Below are 17642 nucleotides of genomic sequence, written 5' to 3' on the forward strand. Positions count from 1 at the left end.
TGTTGCAACAGATCAATAAAGATCAGGCTTACGAGCTGCTTTGCTTCTCAATATTCTCTGGTTGGCCTCTGTTATTTTCTCCTACCAATTGGGAACCTACAAAGGACTCTTGTGTCCCTCATAAGGGAATAAGGGCAGATTTTTGTTTATTACAATCAAATCAATAATTGTTCCAAGGGTTTTATTTATTTGAGACTATCAGAAGAGGCAGGCTGTTGCATCACACCTGCTTTCATTTGTCATTATGATTTGTGTTTTCGTGTTGTAAGCTGCCCTGTGATCCTTGGATGAAGGGCAGTATAAAAAATTCAATAAAATAAATAGATAAATGAACAAGTCATGTGGTGACCCCGCTGGGTTTTAGTGTTGCGGGAGAGGGAGTATCGACAAGAACAACAACTCAGCAGTGATGGAGCCAGATGAGGAAATCCCAAAGGTGTGGGGGCCACCACCAAGAAAGCCTTGTTCCCAGTACCTGGTAGGTTCAATTCCGGGCAAGTCCAGGTAGAGCTGGAAAAGAAGAACTCTTTTTGTCAGGCTAGTCAGCCTTTCTCAACCTTGCGTCCCCAGACATTGTTGGACTACCATCCCTCACTACTGGTCCTGCTAGCTAGGAGTGATGGGAGATGGTAGTCTAACAACATCTGGTGACCAAAGATTGAGAACGGCTGGACTGGAAGGTAAACAGAAGAAGGGATTCAGGAAATGGGAAGGGGGAAATGTTCAAGTCAAGCATAGCCCATTGGGACTGGTAGGACGGAAAGCAAGGAGGTCAACAGCAGGTGGCGCCAGGGGCAATGACAGGCAGGTCCAACTAATTCTGGTCCTTCTCCCTGCTGCGTCTTACAAGGGCAACACAGAGATGGAGGAGGAGGAATATGATGGGCAGTGCCACCCCTGGGACTGGTGGTTGTAAGTGAGAAAGCAGGCTGGCGATCGCTGCTGAATGACAGATTTGAGCCTGTTGGCTCACGGCCCCATTTGCCCAAAGAGAGCAAATGTAGTTTGCCCCTCACAGTTCCTAGCAGCCCTTAACAAACTCCAGTGCCCCTAATTCTTTGAATTCTGCATCCTATGTGCTTTAAAGGTACAGGAGCTTCCAGATGGCCTGTTTACTGAGCATTCATCTGGATTTGTTTTTCGGGGGGATTACACAGGATTGGCGATTTAATATGCCTTCGCTTGGATTTTTTTGCAGGGAGATGACGTAGCGGTGGTCTAATGACCATCCGCTTGGAATTGTTTGTGGGGAGGCTAGACAGCGGTGCATCAAAACCAGCGCTGTCACACATTTTCCAGCTAATTTCCCTGTCACCTGTTGCAAAAACACTTTTTTCTCTCCCTTTTCTCCACGTGTCAGTGAGAAAGAACCCAGCAGGATCTTGAATCATTGATGGGAGGAGAAGAGAGTGATGCTCCCCCTTCAGCCAGTAAGATGTTCCGAGCACTTTCAAGACCTGTTTCATTGGATGAATTTCTTGAATATACAGTATGGACAAGGCGCTTGGATGGGTTTGGGAGACTACTTGTGCTCTGGACCTTTGTCCCTCATGGCTGATAAAATCCAGCAGGGAGGAGGCAGCTGTCTGGGCCAGGGAGGTGGTCAGTGCCTCTTTACTTGATGTTTTTATCCCCAAAAAAGTTTTTTATTTGAGTTTCCATTGAAATGAGGCTGTATTTTAATATTTTAATGTATTTTAATCTTGTTTTTAAGTTGTATTTCAATCAATTTATTTTTATATCAGGTGTTAGCCGCCCTGAGCCCGGTCTTGGCTAGGGAGGGCAGGGTATAAATAAAAATTATTATTATTATTATTATTATTATTATTATTATTATTATTAATGAGAGGGGTGTTTTTTTGCCTGTTTGGCGGAGTGATGAGGCCACTGCTTAAGCAACCACCCCTAAATTCTGAGAACCTACTCAACTACCAGCCAGTTACCAACACCCCTTTTGGGAGCAGAAAGTTACTGAGCAGTAATTTTTACCATTCGCTAGCTTCTTAGAATTATGGGCACTTTTGCACCCCAAAACTATGGTACCCCAAATCTGTAACAATATGATGCATCCTGGGCGGGGATGTGGTAAGGCTCTATCAGAGGGACAAGAAAGGCCAGCACGGCTTCTCCCCTGGTTCTGCTGAGAGACCAGCTCCGCCAAGCCTCTCCTTCCATCACCTGCAGCGGAGAAAGTGAAAGACAGCAGGGCCACTCCATCTGCTCAGCTTGGAGACCAAGGAATTTTCATCCCTCTTGTTTTCCATCCCAGCTGGTGTTTTACAAGAACTTTGTCACAAGGAGCCAGTGCATGAGTTTGCATTTTTCCTCCTTCCTCCCAGGCCTTTTTCCTTTCGTGCCATGTCTCAGCCTGTGAGAAAGGACTGTCTTTGGGTTTTTTTCTTCTTCTTTACCAGACATAGGCAAACTTGGCCCTCCAGATGTTTTGGGACTACAACTCCTATCATCCCTAGCTAACAGGATCAGTGGTCAGGGATGATGGGAGTTGTAGTCTCAAAACATCTGGAGGGCCGAGTTTGCCTATGCCTGTTCTTTACCAATTGTATGTAAATCTGTATATGGGAACTGTTTCAGAGTGGGATACAATGTTTTAAATAAGCACATGAATAACATTTGGGGTTGGGTGGGGAGGTAGAAGGCTGTAGCAAGTAGACTCTATCGGTCACCCCAAAATTAGTTGCAGAGAGAAGAAACACCAAAGTGCACTTATTTCACCTGTGCCACCTGCAGTAAAGCCCATCTCTCCCATATCAGTTTCTACAGCCACAGCAGGCGCTGTGACTCTCCAACAGTTTGACGTTTCCCCCAAAGAAGCACTCTCCCATTGCCTCCCAAGACAGTCAGATGCCAACAACTAGTTCCAACATTGTTTTATTTCTGGTGGCTTGAGGAAGGGGTCAGATAAATCTTATTTATTTCTTTATTAGCGTTTCAAAACCACTTGGCATTTAAAAACATCTAAGCCAGATACAAAAGCAACATGCAAAAACCAAAAACAGCATCATAAAAGCAGGTACACAACATGGAAACCAGTAAAAGCAGTCTTATAAATACAAAGTTTAAAAAGGAACTTGGTATTAACAGGGCAAAGGTTAAGGACATTCACGGCACAGGAGCAGTGGTGGAAAATGCCAATTTTTCAGGCTACCCCACACTGTGATATTCTGTAGGGCGTGGTGCCACAAGTAGAATTTTCCCAGTTGTTTCCAAAAGGCGTTGTGGGATTAGTAGAGGTGGGCGCTAAGAGGCAAGGGGGCAGGTAGAGGTGAGTGGCTGCCATTTCCTAGCAACAGATGTGCTAGCCAAGGGGAACCTCTCCTGCCTTGGTAAGATCAATCGCTGTGCCAAAGCCGGTCCTACTGTTAGGCAGTGTGAGGCAGCTGCCTTAGGCAGCAGCTGCTGAAGGATGACAATTGTGGGATAACCAGCCTCAGACATCCAAAATGAAGGGGTTAATACCATAGAGTAAGCTGTCCAGCCAGGCTTAGCTAAGTCCTCTTTCCCTCACCTTAGGAGGAACTACGAAATCAAGCCTCTGTTCACCCCCAAATTGCATGTGAACTTTGGAGTGTGAGGAGCTCTGAGCTGCTCCTTCCAACCACATGGCTTTAACAAGCCTCTCTTGAGTTCCTATAATACCAATAATCTAGGAACCATTACCACTTTCCAACTAAGCAAAGTTTCACTGCCTGTGCAAATTTGCTAAAGTCCATGAACCCGACCTTTGAAAAGTTTGTAAGTAAACCATTGTTTAAGTTACCACTCTTTTACCTATGCTAGGGGAAGAGGGAAACTTTTTAACTGTTAAAAGAGACATTTTTTGGAACTCACTTGAAAGGTTTAACAGCCTTGTTTTTGTGGCTTTAAACTCTGCTCGGGTTCTTGTCCCAAATTTGGATATTGGCATCTAGGGATTCTCCCATTATATATATTAAGAAATTAAGAAAGTCTGGGATTTTGATTATTTGGGGTATTGAAGGGAATGGAAAAATACAAGCTAAGCTTCCCTTCTAAGCCAGGGCCTCACCTGGGATAGAGGCATTAACAGGACAAAGGGTGGTCTCTGACTGTAATAAATTATGATGATGGTGGACAAAGGGAGTTGATCTTGGGCCTGGAGAGACAGAAGGTTGCCAGGATAACTGGCTGTGAAGTGTCAGGAACAAGAGAGTCTTTAGAGCAAGGTGTGCTGGGAAGAAGAGAGAGAGAAAGAAGAGATCCATCTTGGGCAGGCTGGCTGAAGGCTGTCTGGGAAAAATGCTTTTGACTCAAGTGTTGCAATGCCGTTGGGGACAAGCCCCTCCTGAAATGTCCATGCTGTAAGATCTGGACTTCCTCCAGGAAGACTGAATGTGTCCACATGTGAATAAACCATATTTCTTAAAGCTACGGCAGTCTCCGTCGTGTCTTCAATTCTCCAAAGGAGCACATACTCCGGGCGAGTGCCTGGAACGCCCTGGGGTCTTGTTATTGCTCAGCAAAGGGTGGGGTTGGTACCCAGCTTTTGTAACAATATTTTTCTTTTGCACCAAGAGGTGGAGGACAGGGCTGTGTGTGAAATGGGCTCTGTTCTGCATTTCCTTAAGCTATTCTGCTCTGCTCAGGCGGGGCAGAAGGTAGCATCCCAGTATCTGAAGGAAGATGCAACTTTCAGTCCTGCTGGCTTTTAGACGTGGAACTGGAGGGGGAGGTCATCTTGTCCTCTGGCTTCAGGCAGCAAAATGTTTTGGGCTGGCTCTGCACTGTCCCATCTCTGCCCAAACCTGACTTCCCCAGGAAAGGCCCAAGGGCCCCGCATTGTCCTTGATCACTGCCTCAAATGGCTCCTGAGCTTGCAAGGTGAGCATCTTGGGAAAAACCCTGAAGCAGGAACAGGGGGCGGCTGCTTTTCCTCTTCCTTCTGGGTGCCCCTTGCAGCTATACAGAAGGCTGGGGCTGGTGGACCAGGTCAGTGGCGATGAACATGTGTCCCTGCAGAGGGTGGAAAAACCAACAATGCTAATAATAATAATAATAATAATAATAATAATAATAATAATAATAATAATAAATTTTATTTATACCTTGCCCTCCCTGGCTAGAGCCGGGCTCAGGGCGGCTAACATCAATAAAATTTCAGTAAAAACATAATAAGAAAAAAAAGAAATGAAAAAAACAATTTAAAATACAGTGGTACCTTGGGTTACATACACTTTAGGTTACAGACTCCGCTAACCCAGAAATAGTACCTCAGGTTAAGAACTTTGCTTCAGGATGAGAAGAGAAATTGTGCTCCGGCGGCACAGCGGCAGCAGGAGGCCCCATTAACTAAAGTAGTGCTTCAGGTTAAGAACAGTTTCAGGTTAAGTACGGCAAAGCGCTGCATCTGTGCACGCGCGCAGAGCGGTTTGTGCTTCTGCGCATGCGAGAAGCATGATTTAGTGCTTCTGTGCATGTGCGGAGTGCAATTTAGTGTGCGAGCGGCAATCCCGGAAGTAACCCATTCCGGTACTTCTGGGTTTGCTGCGGACGTTTGCTGGAATGGACACTAGACAAGGTGGACGTTCGCAGAGGTATTACTGTATGCCACCTTTGGGCATTTATATCCCACTTTTTTCTGCAAGGAGAGCAAGGTGCCATTGATGGTTCTCTCGCCCCCCACCTCATTTAATCCCCACAACAACCCTGTGAGGTAGGTTAGACTGAGAGGCAGTGACCGGCCCAAGGTCATCCCCAGTGAGATCTTGATAGCTGTGTGGGGATTTGAACCCTGATCTCTCAGGTCTTAGTCCAACACTCTAACCACAAATCTAAAACTGGTGGAGTCTTCTTCTTTGGAGGTCTTTAAGCAGAGGCTTGACAACCATATGTCAGGAGTGCTCTGATGGTGTTTCCTGCTTGGCAGGGGGTTGGACTCGATGGCCCTTGTGGTCTCTTCCAACTCTATGATTCTATGATTCTATGATTCTAGACAGCATCTTAAAAAGCAGAGACATCACTTTGCCAACAAAAATCCGTATAGTGAAAGCTATGGTTTTCCCAGTAGTGATGTAGGGAAGTGAGAGCTGGACCATAAAGAAGGCTGATCGCCGAAGAATGGATGCTTTTGAATTCTGGTGCTGGAGGAGACTCTTGAGAGTCCCATGGACTGAAAGAAGATCAAACCTCTCCATTCTGATGGAAATCAGCCCTGAGTGCTCACGGGAAGGACAGATCATGAAGTTGAGGCTCCAAGACTTTGGCCGCCTCATGAGAAGAGAAGACTCCCTGGAAAAGACCCTGATGTTGGGAAAGATGGAGGGCACAAGGAGAAGGGGATGACAGAGGACAAGATGGTGGGATAGTGTTCTCGATGCTACCAGCATGAGTTTGACCAAACTGCGGGAGGCAGTGGAAGACAGGAGTGCCTGGTGTGCTCTGGTCCAGGGGGTCACGAAGAGGCGGACACAAGTAAACGACTAAACAACAACAACTAACCACTACCCCACACTGCCTCAGTTTATTTCAAAGAGCGCAATACTCCGGCAAGGGCTGTATCCCTACCCATTGTTTGTGAGGGCTGTGTGGATTCACCTCTTCAAGGAAGAGAGACATTTGCAAAATTCTCTGTTCCAGCTTTCCTCAACCAGTACAGCCTTCCAGGTGTTTGGGCTGAAACTCCCACCAGCCCCAGTAAGCACAGCTGGAGTTGTAGTTGGAGGAAACTGCTCTATTCTTTTATCATTTTCGCTGCCGACTCTTCCTAAAAGGCCCTCAGGCGTCCTCAAAGTGCATCTCAAGTAATAATAATAATAATAATTTATTTATACCCCACACATCTGCCTGGGTTTCCCCAGCCACTCTGAGTGGCTCTCAATAGAATATTAAAAGCACGATAAATACATCAAACATTTAAAAACCTCCCTAAACAGGGCTGCCCTCAGATGTTTTCTAAAAGTCAGGTAGTTGTTTATTTCCTTGACATCTGATGGGAGTGCGTTCCACAGGGTGGGCGCCACCACCAAGAAGGCCCTCTGCCTGGTCATATCTTGGTTTCTCCTCACAGAAGGCATCGCCTTGTGTTGACATCTGACCTTGGCATGCGACTGGGCCTTGTCTTGTCCAAACTCTCTTGGGTTCCATTTTGGATCCCGGGTGCCATCTTAGCTCCTGAACGGTGCCGTCAAAAATTCTGCTTCCTAATTGACCTTAATCACCCAGAAACATGACCTGGTCTGAGCATGACCAAAGGGAACCATCAAAGCTCTCTCGACTCCTGGAGCGGAATTAACGGCGCCGCCTTTTGACATTTTTTGCCTGGTGACATTTGCAGCCTTCTCAGACTTTGCCTGAACGCGACGGACCTGCTTCAACTTAATCAGATCAAGCCGTGAGCTGAAAAGAGCAAAGCTTTGTTCTCTGCACCCCATTGTAAGCGACAATATCAAGATCCATTGTGCAAAAAGGAATTTCAGCTGTGCCTTCTTGGCTCTGGGGAAAATCAGAGTCCCTCTCTGGACTGAACACTTCCCTGGTCAGAACACCCTGTTTTGTCCAGATGATAAAGCCAGTCTTGAGCTAAGATCGCTGCTTGGCACCCTGCCTCACCTACCTGGGAGGAGGGCCCTGATCCCAATCCATGCTGGTTCCAGATTCTCCTGTTCCTGGGCCAGACAGCCTCCAACCTGCAGAGTTCTGCCCCTCATTTCCATTCTCACCAGCTGCTCCTGCTAAACACCCTCTTCTTCCTCATTGCCATGGCATGCTTGCTTGCCTGGCATTAAGGAGCGTATACCTGAAGGAGAGTCTCCACCCCCATCGTTCTGCCTGGACACTGAGGTCCAGCGCCGAGGGCCTTCTGGTGGTTCCCTCACTGCGAGAAGCAAAGCTACAGGGAACCAGGCAGAGGGCCTTCTTGGTAGTGGCACCCACCCTGTGGAACACCCTCCCACCAGATGTCAAGGAAATAAACAACTACAGTGGTACCTCGCGTTACAGACGCTTCAGGTTACAGACTCCGCTAACCCAGAAATAGTACCTCGGGTTAAGAACTTTGCTTCAGGATAAGAACAGAAATCTCGTGGCGGTGGGAGGCCCCATTAGCTAAAGTGGTATCTCAGGTTAAGAACAGTTTCAGGTTAAGAACAGACCTCCAGAATGAATTAAGTTCTTAACCTGAGGTACCACTGTATCTGACTTTTAGAAGACACCTGAAGGCAGCCCTGTTCAGGGAAGTTTTTAATGTGTGACATTTTAATGTATTCTTAATCTTTGTTGGAAGCCGCCCAGAGTGGCTGGGGAAACCCAGCCAGATGGCCGGGTACAAATATTATTATTATTATTATTATTATTATTATTATTGATTGCTCCTATCTTCTGGGTTGACAAAGTCTGGTTCACAAGCAAAGTGAAGCCGCCACACCTGTCCCGCCACTAGGAACTCACCTTGTTCATTATGACGGTGGCGTTCAGTAAACTGGAGCCGTACATGTTTGGAAGAGCAATCACTTGCTTCAGCCGTTCTACAGAAATGCAAACGATTTGTTTAGCTGAAAGTTTAACATACAGATAGGTAGCCGTGTTGGTCTGCCATAGTCAAAATAAAAAAAATTCCTTCCAGTAGCACCTTAAAGACCAACTAAGTTAGTTCTTGGTATGAGCTTTCATGTGCATGCACACTTCTTCAGATACACTGAAATAGAAGTTGCCAGATCCTTCTATATAGTGAGAAGGTGGGGAGGGGTGTTACTCAGAAGGGTGGTGGGAATGGGAGATTGGCAGATAGCTGAGATGAGCCTGTTGACGACTCTTAACGACTGCAATAGGTCTTACAGGAAAAGGCAAGGGGTGAGAAGGTGAAAAATGGCTTAGTCATGTATAATGAGATAAGAATCCAATGTCTCTGTTCAGACCAGGTCTCTCCATGGTTTTAAGTTTGGTATTGAGTTGCAATTCAGCAACTCATTCAGCTTCTCTGCCATTCCCACCACCCTTCTGAGTAATACCCCTCCCCACCTTCTCACTATATAGAAGGATCTGGCAACTTCTGTTTCAGTGTATCTGAAGAAGTGTGCATGCACACGAAAGCTCATACCAAGAACTAACTTAGTTGGTCTTTAAGGTGCTACTGGAAGGAATTTTTTTATTTTGAAAGTTTAATGTCGCCTTTCAGGGCAAAGCTGTCCCAAGACGCCCAACACCAGGTAAACAGCAAGGGGCAGTGGTGGTCACCAACCTCAATGGCTTTAAAAGGGAATTGGACAAATTCATGGAAGAGAAGAGGCTTATCAATGGCTTGGAAGGTGGTCAACTCTCCTTCCTTGGAGGTTTTTAAGCAGAGGTTGGATGGCCATCTGCCTGGGATTATTTCGCTGTGAATCTCAAAATAGGATCCCATTAATCTAAAAGGTTCATGGGATCCTATTCTAAAGCCCATAGAAGTGGCCTTATTCCAAGTCAGGAGTCATTGGCCATCTCGGTCCAGTATACCTGAAGGAGTGTCTCCACCCCCATTGTTCTGCCCAGACACTGAGGTCCAGCTCCGAGGGCCTTCTGGCAGTTCCCTCATTGCGAGAAGTGAGGTTACGGGAAACCAGGCAGAGGGCCTTCTCGGTGGTGGCGCCCGCCCTGTGGAACACCCTCCCAGCAGATGTCAAAGAGAACAACAACTACCAGACTTTTAGAAGACATCTGAAGGCAGCCCTATTTAGGGAAGCTTTTAATGTTTAATAGACTATTGTATTTTAATATTTTGTTGGAAGCTGCGCAGAGTGGCTGGGGAAGCCTAGCCAGATGGGCGGGGTATAAATACATAAATACTACATTATTATTATTATTATTATTATTATTATTATTATTATTATTATTATTATCTAGCTCTGTACTGTTGACACTGGCTGGCAGCATCTCTCCACGACTTCAGGCAGGAGATTCCAGGGGACTGAAAATGAGATCTTTTGCATGCAAAGCTCTATCCCAAATAAGGTGGGAGGTGGCAGTGGAAGGGGGACACCCCCCCCCAGCAGAAGCAGGAGGGGAAAACTGTTCTGCACTCACCGTTGAGCCTTGACATCCCCAAGTTGCTGGCCGCCTTCAGCAGCGTCTCCAAAACAGTCACCTGCGTAGCACAAAGACAGTGGGTTTGACAAGTGGAGGAGTCAAATGGGGGGGGGGACACTCTAGAAATGTAGGGAGCTTTTCAGCCCGAGAGCCACATTCCCTTCTTCTGGGGGCCACATGGCAATGCTGGGCAGGGTCAGAGGCCAAGCAGGCCGTTAAACTAATGCAAACTTTATTTATTCTTTTATTTCATAAAATGCACCTGGAACAACAACGTACATGTGAAAGGGATTTTTTTTATATATAAGATGTAACTGAGGTGCTGTTGGTAAGGTGAAAAAAGTAGCCAGCTGGAAGAATGGTTTGACGGCAAGTGAAGGTTGTCAACTGGACTCTACATGAGAAATGATTTGGCTATGCGATGAAATGATGGCGGTCATATGTTTGGAACAGGAGCGGGAAACCTGATTTTTAGGAATTGTACAGTCATACCTCAGGTTGAAGTTGCTTCAGGTTGAGCGTTTTTGGGTTGCGCTCCGTGGCGACCCGGAAGTAATGGAACGCGTTACTTCTGGGTTTCGCCGCTCGCGCATGCGCAGATGGTCAAAATGGTGTCACGCGCATGTGCAGAAGCGGCAAATCATGGCCTGCGCATGCGCAGGTGCGAGTTGTGTTCTGCTCTGGATGCAAACGGGGCTCCAGAACGGATCCCGTTCGTATCCAGAGGTACCACTGTATTAAATGAAATGAATTTAGTTTGATTTGTAATAATTTGGAAAAATAATAAAAAAAAACATTGGGGGGGAATCGTTTTCCCCAGACATCTGCCCCTTCCTATCTATCTATCTATCTATCTATCTATCTATCTATCTATCTATCTATCTATCTCTATGTCTTTTGAGAACCCGGACGTATAGTTTTAAGCAGTGCTTTTTTTCCTTAAAAAAATGTTTAGGGGTACTCTCATTTTCCTACTCATATTGAAATACTGCCCCTCAATGAGGCCAAACATAGATTCATAAAAAGTTGAGGGGTATGCGTACCCCTATGTCCCCCCAGAAAAAAAGCACTGGTTTTTAAGGAGGGAAGAGTGTGTGTGCACTAGGGCGGTTCATTAAAAAACCTTTTTTTAAAAAAAATGCCTGCTCCAAAGGTCTTCTCTTACTACACTTGGGATTATACGGCTATATCTGAAATTTCAGGCGTATCAGTTGATATATTGACCCTGCTCCACTGAATTGAAATTTCAGCCTTCACACGACATAGGAAAACAGCCAAGTAAACAGCTATTTTCGTGGAGGACAGTCAAGATATTAACTGATATGCACGAAATTTCAGATACAGTGGTACCTTTGGTTGCGAACGGGATCCGTTCCGGAGGCCCATTCGCAACGTGAAAAGAACACAACCCGCAGCGGCGCATCTCTGCACGCACGGGTTGCGATTCACCACTTCTGCGCATGCGCACGATGTCATTTTGCGCTTCTGCGCATACACGAGCGACGAAACCCGGAAGTAACCCTTTCTGGTACTTCCGGGTCGCCGCGGGACATAACCTGAAAGGACGTAACATGAAGCGGACGTAACATGAGGTATGACTGTATAGCTATATAATCCCTAGTGTAGTAAGATAAGACCTTTGGAGCAGGCATTTTCAAAAAAAAGTTTTTTATGAACCACCCTAATGTGCACAGCTAGGTGCATCTCACAACCCCAGTCTCCAGATTCCAAGCCCCACCCATTCCTTCATCCTCCTGAGCTCCTCCTCTATACTCACCTTGATCTCGCCAACCTTGGACCATTCCTTGGACAGGCGCAACCTGCAGGGTACACAGAAGGATGAGAAAGCACCAAGTCGGGGTTCATTTATGCCAGGGGTCCCCAAACTAAGACCCACGGGCCAGATAAGGCCCAAGGGACTCGTTTTTCCGGCCCGCAGCAACACCCGCCGCCCGCCGCCACAGCCCACTCTTACCGGCGCTGCACTGCGCAGCTGCCCACTTCCAGGTCGGAGGAGCACCGGAAATGGCTTGTGCACATGCGCAAGCATTATTTCTGGTGCACATCTGGGTCGGAGGAGGCCCCTGCACATGCGCACAACCTATTTCCGGTGCTCCTCCGACCCGGAAGTGAGCCAGAAAGAGAATGTGCGCACGCATATGGGCACACACTCCCCCACCCTCCGGCCCGCCGCGCGATCGGCGCTGGAGACACCGGCCCGAGGTACGGTAAGTTTGCTGACTCCTGTTTTATGCTCTTGGGAACATTTGCTTCTTCATTCCATTTCTTATATCCCACCTTTTCCCTCCGGTTAAGCTCAAGGGGAAATATGCATTGTTCTCATTTAATCCTCCCAACAACCCTGTGAGGTAGGTTAGGCTGACAGGCTGTGACTGGCCCCTCAGGTCACCCAATGAGCTAAATGGCCAAGTTGGGATTTAAACTCCTGTCTCCCAGGTCCTTCCATCTGCACCCAGCGATGCCAGGGACCAAACTCAGAGCTTTTTGCATGCAAAGCAGGTGTGATGGGCAGGGGCAATTAATAATAATAATAATAATAATAATAATAATAATAATAATAATAATAATAATAATAATAATAATATATTATTTATACCCCGCCCATCTGGCTGGGTTTCCCCAGCCACTCTGGGTGGCTTCCAACAAAACACTAAAATACAATAACCTATTAAACATTAAAAGCTTCCCTAAACAGGGCTGCCTTTAGATGTCTTCTAAAAGTTTGGTGGTTATTTTTCTCTTTGATTTCTGGTGGGAGGGCGTTCCACAGGGCGGGTGCCATCACTGAGAAGGCCCTCTGCCTGGTTCCCTGTAACTTGGCTTCTCGCAATGAGGGAACCGCCTGAAGGCCCTCGGTGCTGGACCTCAGTGTCTGGGCAGAATGATGGAGGTGGAGATGCTCCATCAGGTATACTGGGCCGAGGCCCGTGTAATAATAATAATATTAATAATAATAATAATAATAATAATAATAATAATTGCGTGGAGGCCCGCATTAAAGGTGAGAGAACAGCAGGAGGGAATCCTGCGCTAATCCTGGGGATTGGGGAAGGGGGGTGCGGAATAAGAGGAAGACCCTGGAGCCATAGAAGAGGAGCAATACTCACTTTTTCAGGGCCACAGAAGCCCCGGCATAGCCAAGGGACTTCCCAGACATCCCTGGCTCAAGAAGGGGTTGCCCCGTGAGGTTGGCGTCCTGTAAGCCAAAGTGAGAGAATAGACAGAAGAGGATGAGCAGAGTCTGGGTTGGGTGGTACATCTAAGGCCGTTTATGCTTCCTGTGAGCATCGGGGAATGGTATGTAGGAATAATCGCTGGGTTGTGGAGCATGTCGGGATCTCCGCTCAGCCAAGCTCATCTTCTGGAATCGCCCTCCCGACGAATAATTAACGGCCTGAGCCTTTGATGAGGCTCCAAGGCACGTTCCCCCATTCAGCAGAGAATCCAAAACAGCATGCGGAAGTGATGAGATTTATGGCTACATGCTATGCTTTATTTCTAAGCTACGCAGACAGCAAAGAAATATACATCCTCTCCCTGTGAGAGCAGAGAGCAACTGAACCAAAGAACAAAGGAACAGAGAAACCAGTACGCCACATCCGTCTCCCTTCTCCCGTGAGACTTCCAATAGCCTGGACTGTCTCGGGAATGTAAACAGAGCCTTGTGACTCTAAGCAGCTGCTCAGTTGCAAACAGAAACAAACAGAGTACACTTTTGCCTGCGGACAGGCTCAGCTGTCTGCACGCGTGACCTTGGGGTGTGGAGCACACTCCCCCTCACAGATAAGGCCACAGCTGTCTGAACATCTTGCCCTCTGTCTAACCTTTTGCACTCTCACTAGTCTGCCGTGTCCTGTCTGTGACCTTTGTCTCTTTCGTCATACATTGTGCAAGGGGAAAATGACGCGGTGGAAACAGTGCTAAAGTAACTTTGTACCACCCCACGATCTCGGGACTGGAAGATGCGTAAAGGTCACAGCCCAAAATGTATCTGCCTGGGTTTGCATATTGTGCCAATAAAAGGAGCCTTCGCAGAGCTAGCCGGCAGCTTGCTTGTGCACAGCTCACCTGCATTATCAACTCCTGCCTCATGTCCTTCACTTCAGGTAGGGCAGAAGGTTGGGAACCAAACAGCAGGTGGCGCTAAACCAACAATGGAGGAAGCCAGAGCCAACGGCAGCGAGGGCCGACTCATTCGGGCTTCGTCCCCATCCACCCTGAGCCGGGGAGGGAAGAAGCCGACAGGCAAGATCACTCTCTGGGCTAGCTTTAAGTAAGAAAGCAGGGGCAGCTTCCCCTTACAGCTCCCAGAAGCACACTTATAAAATTGTAGAGCTGGAAGGGACCCTAGGGTCATCTAGTCCAACCCCGTATGAAGCAGGCACTGTTTTGCTGTGCTAGTAGCAGCAGAAGACCTGTTGAGGCACACCTCCCATCCTTTAAGACGGTTCACATTGCAGCCTCTCCCCACCATCTTGGAGAAGGGCAGGTATCTCTGTTCCTCCACCACCCCCACCTGTTAAGATGCTTACAATATTCAGCAGGAACACGGAGGCCAGGCTGGCATTTGGGAGGATGACAAAGGCCTCTGCAGATGCAAAGAGCATGACCTCCACTCCAGTGGGCTGGAAGCGTATCTCAGGTTCCTTTTGGGCAGCCAGGTGGAACTCCATGGGCATATTTGGAAAGAGCTCGTTCAGCTGCGGAGGAGAGAAAAGAGAGGTGCTGTGATGGAACGGGTGTTTCATTACGATTGGGTCAGTGGTGCAGGGAGAGATCAATATTTCTGCGCCCGGGGGTGCTTCCACATGAGAATTATTACGGGACGGGTGCGTCTTGCTAAATGCAAGGTGGTTCTTTTAATGATATTCAGTGAGGATGCCGGCTTGAGATCAAGAGGCAGGGAGTTCCAGGTGCCGCCACACTAAACAATCAAGTTCTTACAAATGTGGAACGGGTGTTTTGCGGCATCTACGTCGGTGTCATCAAAAATATTCAGTACTTTGAGATAGCTCTTGTGCAGCTGTGCTCCTTTGCACCCGTCTGGCCAAATGCAAGGTGGTTCTTTTGAAAGGAGATTCAGAAGCAATGCAAAACACAAGTGAGTGGGAAGAAGAAGATTTTATTTCTAAACAGCAAGCAATACAGTGGTACCTCGGGTTAAGTACTTAATTTGTTCTGGAGGTCTGTTATTAACCTGAAACTGTTCTTAACCTGAAGCACCACTTTAGCTAATGGGGCCTCCCATTGCCGGAGCACGATTTCTGTTCTCATCCTGAAGCTAAGTTCTTAACCCGAGGTACTGAATGTGTCCAGAGGAGGGCAACCAAAATGGTCAAAGGCCTGGAAGCGATGCCTTATGAGGAACGGCTAAGGGAGCTGGGCATGTTTAGCCTGGAGAAGAGGAGGTTAAGGGGTGATATGATAGCCATGTTCAAATATATAAAAGGATGTCACATAGAGGAGGGAGAAAGGTTGTTTTCTGCTGCTCCAGAGAAGCGGACACGGAGCAATGGATCCAAACTACAAGAAAGAAGATTCCACCTAAACATTAGGAAGAACTTCCTGACAGTAAGAGCTGTTCGACAGTGGAATTTGCTGCCAAGGAGTGTGGTGGAGTCTCCTACTTTGGAGGTCTTTAAGCAGAGGCTTGACAACCATATGTCAGGAGTGCTCTGATGGTGTTTCCTGCTTGGCACGGGGTTGGACTCGATGGCCCTTGTGGTCTCTTCCAACTCTATGATTCTATGATTCTACTATTTCTGGGTTAGCGAAGTCTGTAACCTGAAGCGTATGTAAGCCAAGGTACCACTGTATAGACATACCAAGCATAGCTAGCTAGTGCAGATTATTAATTAGCTAGCCCCTCTTCCAATACCGCACGTTCCTCCAAACAATGTCTAACATCAAAGAAGTTCAGAAGGTGCGCTGCATCATCACCTCCTTCCAACAAATTAAAGGCTGTTCACAGCTGTCAAAGAGCAGAACAAGAGATAGAGAGGGGAAGTAAACAGAGACAGGAAGAAATGACCATGTCAGATCACTAAACTCCTCGAAATACAAATATCTTCCGGAAAAGATTGCCCCTACAGCAGGGGTTGTGCTAGAAAAATGCAAACTGTGCTGCTGATATAAGTAGTGTGACTCACGCAACACGTTGGCGATTAATATACACAGAACAATATTTATACATTCTTTATCAACCTTCTGAGAAAAATACAAAACATAAACAAAGCCACAGAGACTTGCGAACTACCCAGCCTAAGATGAACTTATAATGTCTGGTTTCAACAGATTTTTCAAAGGCTTAACTCCATCTTTTAGATAAGTTCATGAAGATACCAACAAAAGGCAAGTTTGGTGTTATTCACAGTACCGAGAGATGCTAGTGGAGATGTAGACAGATGTTAATGAAGTTGTAGTTATAAGTTCATTTTAGGTTGAGTAGTTCTCAAGTCTCTGTGGCTTTGTTTATGTTTTGTATTTTTCTCAGAAGGTTGATGTATAATTATTGTTCTGTGTATATTAATCACCAGCCTACAGCAGGGCTTGGCAAGATTTACCTCGCCTGGGCTGGTTCACTCCCGCGGAAATCGCTCCGTGGGTCTGCGCAGATGCAATTTCCATTGCAGCGGAAGCGAGTCTCCGCTCCGCGCTGCGCCAGTTTAGCGCAGTGCACGGGGACTCGCCGAGCGGGTGGCTCGGTTCGGGGGCAGCTCATGGGCCATTTAAATGATGCCCGTGCACCTAGGACATGAAAATTTTATGCAGCATCAACTTTGGCTGTCATTCCTGTGCTGCAGGGGGTTTGACTAAGATACCTTTGTGATCAACTCTGCAATTCTATGATTCTACGACACAACAAACAAAACCTTTTTGTGGCCCATTGCTCCAAAAGAGAGAATATTTCACGAGAGAAAAGATTTCACAAGAGATTTTCAGCTTTACATTTGGCTCTTGTGGCTGGGTGGGGCAATCACATTGCCCTCTGTTCCTCCCCACCCCTGGCAATAATTCCCCCACCTTCACAAGGCTGAACTCACCTCTGGTACAAATATCCCCACATTCTTGGTGTTCAGACGCAAAGGCAAACTTTTGGGAACCTGAAACGACAACGCGTGTGAATGTTTGATTGGGACAGCCCCAGTTTCCAGGCTGACGCACTGGATTTGCTCTCCGTAATCTTTGGAGATCAGGGACCACCCACACTTCTTCTTGTCCTGGGCCTAGAAAGGTTTTCCACTTGTCCTGTGTTGTCTAGGACCAGGTATGTGCGGTCTTGCCTTTGCCCCACAGTTTTCACTTGGATGAGCTGCTCTTTAGTGCTAAATTGGAACAAACAGCCATCCACAGAAAACCCAATTGCCATTTGTTCAGTGCTAAATATCACATTTCTCCAGGAGAAGGGAGGGCAATCGGAGGTGCAATGGCAGAGCTACATTTTTTTGGGGGGGGGGCTTTGCAACCAGCAACAAGGTCTAGGCAAACACTGCTACCATCTTCCGTGGGGCTGTTCCATGACAGATCACCACATTAAAAAAAAAAAAATTAACTACACCACCTCTTATTTTGATTAAAATTGCTGT

The 17642-nt window shown here is 47.0% G+C and overlaps 1 protein-coding gene across 3 annotated transcripts in view; it reads right to left on the minus strand.

Moving 5' to 3' along the window:
* Window positions 1–2876: 2876 nt before the first annotated feature.
* LOC310708761 (bactericidal permeability-increasing protein-like) overlaps window positions 2877–17642 on the minus strand; it is a 46057-nt gene continuing 31291 nt past the window's right edge. For all 3 annotated transcript variants that reach the window (XM_083507546.1, XM_083507547.1, XM_083507548.1), the window contains exons 10-16: window positions 17100–17159; window positions 14589–14756; window positions 13164–13252; window positions 11813–11855; window positions 10033–10093; window positions 8422–8498; window positions 2877–4989 (exon numbers count right to left, since the gene is read on the minus strand). In XM_083507546.1, the coding sequence (XP_083363672.1) occupies window positions 4936–4989; window positions 8422–8498; window positions 10033–10093; window positions 11813–11855; window positions 13164–13252; window positions 14589–14756; window positions 17100–17159 (552 nt within the window). In that variant the 3' untranslated portion in view covers window positions 2877–4935. The remainder of the gene's footprint in view (window positions 4990–8421; window positions 8499–10032; window positions 10094–11812; window positions 11856–13163; window positions 13253–14588; window positions 14757–17099; window positions 17160–17642) is intronic.

Source organism: Podarcis liolepis, assembly GCF_965112155.1.
Source record: "Podarcis liolepis genome assembly, chromosome: 6".
NCBI classification, from domain to species: Eukaryota; Metazoa; Chordata; class Lepidosauria; order Squamata; family Lacertidae; genus Podarcis; species Podarcis liolepis.